The sequence below is a fragment of the Drosophila bipectinata genome, chromosome XL (genome assembly GCF_030179905.1).
Source record: "Drosophila bipectinata strain 14024-0381.07 chromosome XL, DbipHiC1v2, whole genome shotgun sequence".
In the NCBI taxonomy this organism is placed as follows: domain Eukaryota; kingdom Metazoa; phylum Arthropoda; class Insecta; order Diptera; family Drosophilidae; genus Drosophila; species Drosophila bipectinata.
In genome coordinates this window covers 9,100,921-9,106,179 of record NC_091734.1, presented here as the reverse complement: position 1 = coordinate 9,106,179, position 5,259 = coordinate 9,100,921, and the positions used below count along the sequence as shown (strand labels likewise).

General features: G+C 40.1%; 1 protein-coding gene across 1 annotated transcript; it reads right to left on the bottom strand.

Annotated features, from left to right (window-relative positions):
* Positions 1-3,010: 3,010 nt before the first annotated feature.
* On the bottom strand, positions 3,011-4,284 carry sc (achaete-scute family bHLH transcription factor scute). The gene has a single exon (XM_017251065.2). The coding sequence runs from the start codon at positions 4,125-4,127 to the stop codon at positions 3,180-3,182; it is 948 nt and encodes a 315-aa protein (XP_017106554.2). The 5' UTR covers positions 4,128-4,284; the 3' UTR covers positions 3,011-3,179.
* Between the last annotated feature and the right edge of the window lie 975 nt (positions 4,285-5,259).

The window sequence follows — 5,259 nt, the reverse complement described above, 5'->3', positions numbered from 1 at the left end:
ATGCGATTTATGCATCCTCTCTGGCCCCTCAACATAAAAATATAAAGATATCAACTCACTGCTACAAATAGTTACCAAAACTTTGAGCTAAGAATGTTTTTTTTTTTTTTTTTAATTTTTTTTAAAGAACGAAAGAATAAATATGTATATAGGTAGTGTGTGGGCGACCCCACCCGAGGCTCTGGAGGCATCAATAATTCATAACGCTAATTAATAACGCCCCAGTTCAAATGCCTTGCGTGCGCCTTGAGATGAAAGGCCAAAAAGCCGACACTGCCGCCGCATAACAGGATAATGAACCCCCGCCAAAAAAATAAAAAAAAAAAACATATAAGAAACAAACTAAAAGTTTGGCTTAAGCCCCAGCTCATCCCCAAAAACCTTATTGAAATTCAAATAAATCGGTAACGCTGGCTGAACGACGCCTGCAACTTTTGGCCTCTTTTGATTGCCTTGTTCTGTTTAATATTCTTTCAAAGGGTGTTGTGAAATTTTTATAAAAATAAGGATAGTCTAGGGATAAATAAAATAAAATTTAATATATTTAAAAAATAATAATAGAAAGTACAGGATTTATGTTTCTTAAAACCGAGGGTTTTAAAACACACCCTCTTTAAAGAGGGTTAAGTGTGAAGTCGCTGACTATTTTTATATTTAAAACTATAATATTCAATATATATAATAGTTAAAATTTAAAACTGAAATTGGCTTGACTTAAGTCTTATTTATTAAATTTTAGTTTTGTTTAAGTAGCTTAAAGTATTTCCAATCTTGTTCTTTGAAAGAGTATCTCTAGTTTCTCCATAACCTTTCTCATAAATTTCCTTTAATTTTGTTGGGTTTTGGTTTTTCCTGTTGGTTGTTCGACGCTTTATGTTACTTTATTTTACTTTTTTATTTTCATTTTTTTGTTTATTGGCTATCGGGGCGTTTGCATCGCGCCTTAGGTGTAAAAATAAATGTTTCAAGTAACAACTTCTTAAAGAGCTGAATTATGAGCCAGGACTGGGACTGCGTCTGGCCATCAATCCTCTGGTCGAGCCTATAATTTGGTCAAATTTTTCGGTCCTGATTGATGCCGGGCGGTTTGTTTTTATATATTTTTTTTTCTGTTTTCTTGTTTCAATGCCACAATGTTGCTGGAGTGGCGCGCCAAGAAATCTATTAAAGAACATACATATATCCTTTTTATTTCAAGCCAAAAAGCAGCTGGAAAATGACAAAAAAAGGGGGCAACAAACCAAATCAAATGGCCATTTGTCAGATTCCCAGTGGGGGATATCAGTAGTGCCTTGGAAAGGTGAAAGTTCTTCCGGCTAAGCCTTCCCCGACGTACATATATGAACATTCCTTGTGTATCCCTTGGAAAACCCATTTCCATTTCCATGAGATCCCCGACAACAATTGCATTGAGTTGTCAAGTGTCAGCGTTGACATTGGGAAGAAAATAAAAAAGGCTAGAGGGCTCTGGAGGAGCTGCAGTTCCCAAGGACAATTGAGGCTCCTTTTGTCCTGGGCTGCCCTTTAATGTGTCAAAATATAGTCTGATCCGTATTCTATTCGGCGTTTGTTTTTCTAATGCAAAGTGATTTATTGTCTGTCTTGGGGTTATTGTTCCAACGATCTTATATCTGGGATATGGGTGCGTGGGAGCGAAGGATTTGTTCCACGGAGAAAGGCTTTCTTTTTGTGTCAAGTCTAGGAAATGGAAAGTGCCAAGTAGTGCTCAAAGGAGACTATATTATAAAGACATCAATTTGTAGAATAAACACATAAACAGGCACATCTTCAATTCAGGGAAAGTCTGGGAAAAGGAAAGGGGATTCCTTTTTTGGGGGAATATTATAATGAAATATTTAAATTTTGATCTTTAAAAAGTAGTTTGAGGTTTTAATATTAAGGCTATATATATTTTATATAAAAAATAGTTTGATATGAATGAATTCTACATTGGTTTTCTATTTCTATATATCTAGGTATTATTGTTATACAAAAATCTATAAGATGTATAAGTATTTTAGAAAGAATTTTAAATAATACATTTTCAACATTATGATATGTTCCAAAATCATGTAGTTCATTTGCAAAAGTTCGATTTACTGATATATTTAATAATTGAAGAGTAGATAGATTAGATATATAAGAGACACAATGAAGATAAATGTTTGAAAATATTCATGGAAAGATCTATGAAGAATTCTCTTGGGTTAGTAGATAAAGTAAATTATTATAAAATAAATGGTTATAAAATAATAGTAAAGACAGGCTCCTCTTCAATGATATTTTTTCTTTTTTGAATAATTCATGAGATCTATATATATTATCGTATCACCCGGGGAAATCCCCCACTTAAACTATGTTCTCTTTATATTTTTACTCCAAAATGACGTATCTCCCTAAGAATTTGCATTTCAATCGAATTAGCACAGCAAATACAATTATTTTAGATAAGATATAGCTGAGAAAATAGCACCCCCGTCTCTGACAATCACTTCTCTTTAGATTCTAGATTCTTGTAGATTATAGCACGTGTCTTTGCACTCAAGGGCTATGGCTTTACTACCTGAATGGGGCCGGATACCTGGGGTTAGCCAAGGTACATTATTTATATGGCCAAGTCGGAGACCGTAGAAGGGTTAACGCTGATCTGGCTGTTTGGGATTAGTATTAACGGTTTACGAGGATAACTCGACGACCAGTTACGATCTACATTATGCACAGGCAGTGCAATCTGCATTACAGCCCGCACATCCTGGCCAAAAGCCACCAGCCATCAGCCAGGCAATTAATGGCCATTTGGTAGTGGCTCCAAGTGCTACCCGCATAAACCTGGCTAAAATAACAAGCGGGCCTGGGCCCACCAATAACCCCCATATTTTCCACAAAACAAAAACTTGTTTTTATGTTTATGATTTTTTTGCTTTATTTTCTTGGCAACAACTTAGTTATGATGTTTCGAAAAAAAATATGTATTTGATTATTTTATAAATAATTTTAATTTATACTGGTCTCGTGGTCTTAAACTATTCAAAAAAATTCTCTTAAAATAAAGTTGACGACAAAAAAAAATGGAATATTTTCTAGGATGATCGTGTAAGGCTGAGAGTGATTATTTACAATTTGAGGCACTTGGTTCAACTCAACATTGACTAGAAGAGAACAGGACATGGGCAGGAGGATCACTGCTCCTGCCACAGGGAGATGTAGTCGAGGATCTCCTCGTCATCCGGGGTGCAGTCCTCCTCGTCCAGTTGAAAGTGTTCGTACGGCTCGAATTTCATTTGCAGCTGGGAATGGGAGTGCGAGTGCGAGTGGGTTTCCGTGTCCAGATCAATGTCCAGGTGAGAGCCCAACTGCTGGGGGGCTGCCTCGTAGGTGCCCGAGTCGAAGGACATGCTGGAGTTGAAGGAGGAGGTGGGCGAGTGGCAGGATGTGGCGGTGATGCCCACAGGAGTTGTTGTCGCATTATTGCTGGCCGCCACATTGCTGTTCAGAGAGATGGCTGTCAGTGGCTGGTGGGGGAACTGCTGGCGCTGCAACTGCTGCTGTTGCTGGAGGGGATTGACGGCAGGATTCGCTGGATAGTAAAGGTTGTGACCGGAAGAGCTGCAGGAGCTGCTACCGGAGCTGTGGCTGCTCGACTCGTCTAGGCAGAGCTGCAGTTGGGTCACCGTCTGGCTGACGCTCGGGCCTCCGTTCAGATCGTCCACCAGGTCCTGCAGCCGGCGTATGTACTCCACGGCGATCCTCAGAGTGTCCACCTTGGAGATCTTCTTGTGCGGACCCCGGCCACCGCCCTTGGTCAGGTCGGCGATGATGGACTGGGGGATGTGCTGCCTCAGCCGGGCGAAGCTGTTGTTCACCTGCTTGACGCGATTCCTTTCCCGGGCATTCCGCCGCTGGACGGACTGTGACTGGTCGACGTTGTAGGGCGCCGGCGAGGATCCGGCCGATGCCAGAGCCATGCCGCGTGGCGTGTACTTCCGGGTCTTGATCTGAGCCGGACTGTTTTGGTTCTGATTCTGATTGGAAGTGGGCGATGGCGCCGGCATGATGTGTTGATAGCGGAAGGCCTTGCTGGCCGTGTTGATTGTGGTGGGGAATAGATCGATCACACTCGATGACATGGTTTATAAACTTTTCTTAAATAATTCTTTTAATTATTTTTTGTTTTTAATCTTTTGTGATAAAAACACAAGCACGTCGTCGTCGATCGTACGGCGAAACAGAAAAAAATATAGTTTTGTAGAAAGCAGAGCTGAGGGTTTCTGAACTTGATCACAAGACACCTTGCACAAGAATGAGTCCCTTCGTCCTAAACCCTCATGTTTTGTACCCTTTTCTCGGCCAGAGCCAGAGAGTGGCTCAAGAGAGAGAGCAGCAGCAGCAGAGAGAGTGTCTGCCGGTTAGAGCGCACAGGTAACCTGTGGCAGGTAAGGAAAGCCTTAGGCCACAGGTAGTTGCAACCGCTACCCTGTTGCTGCTCTCTTTCTCTCACTCGCCGTAAACTGTTCCCACTCAGGCTATCGCTCAGGGCTCAGGCACAAAACTCACTCAACGATCACTCACTCATTGCCTGCACTCGTTCTGAGTGGCTCCTTCCTGGGGGCTGGCATGCCAGAAATTTGATTTCCGTGTTAATTAACTTAGCAAAAGTCGCGATCTGAGGGCCGCCAATTTCATGTGCAGCTCACGCACGCCCCTTTATTCATTAGCGCCGCCGTTGCCTTTAAGGACTCTTGGACTTTAGTTGCTAAAGTCGCCCCACCAGCTAGCCACTCAACTTATTAGCCATTCAGAGTCTGGCCCTGGAAGGTGTTCGAACAATTTCACATATTCCTCTAATTAAATGATCAAAGGATCACAACTTTTTCACCCAAAACACGCCACATGTGACAACACAAATATATATATAGAAAAGTTGATCAAGTACAGTGGATATAGGTTATAACACGATGATTTAATATAGGGGTTACCCTATTATGAAGGTTTTAAAGACGTAGGAATATCTTAGCTACATAGTATAAGGAATATCTTTAACTAAATTTCAAAAAATGTTTCTTTTTTTTTTATACCATAATTTGTTTTCCTTATGGGTTCTATTATAACCCATATCTATGTGTTATTGCTCTATTCTTTAAATATATATAATATATTTTAGTATATATAAAATTTTAATTAGAAAACAAGCTTAAAATATATTATTAGGAAACGTTTCAGACTTATCATTAACTATTATCAAAGACTTTAACAAGAAAG

What these genes read in the sequence shown, in the direction of transcription:
- sc (XM_017251065.2), bottom strand. Translation starts at nt 4,127, where the DNA reads ATGTCATCGAGTGTGATCGATCTATTCCCCACCACAATCAACACGGCC.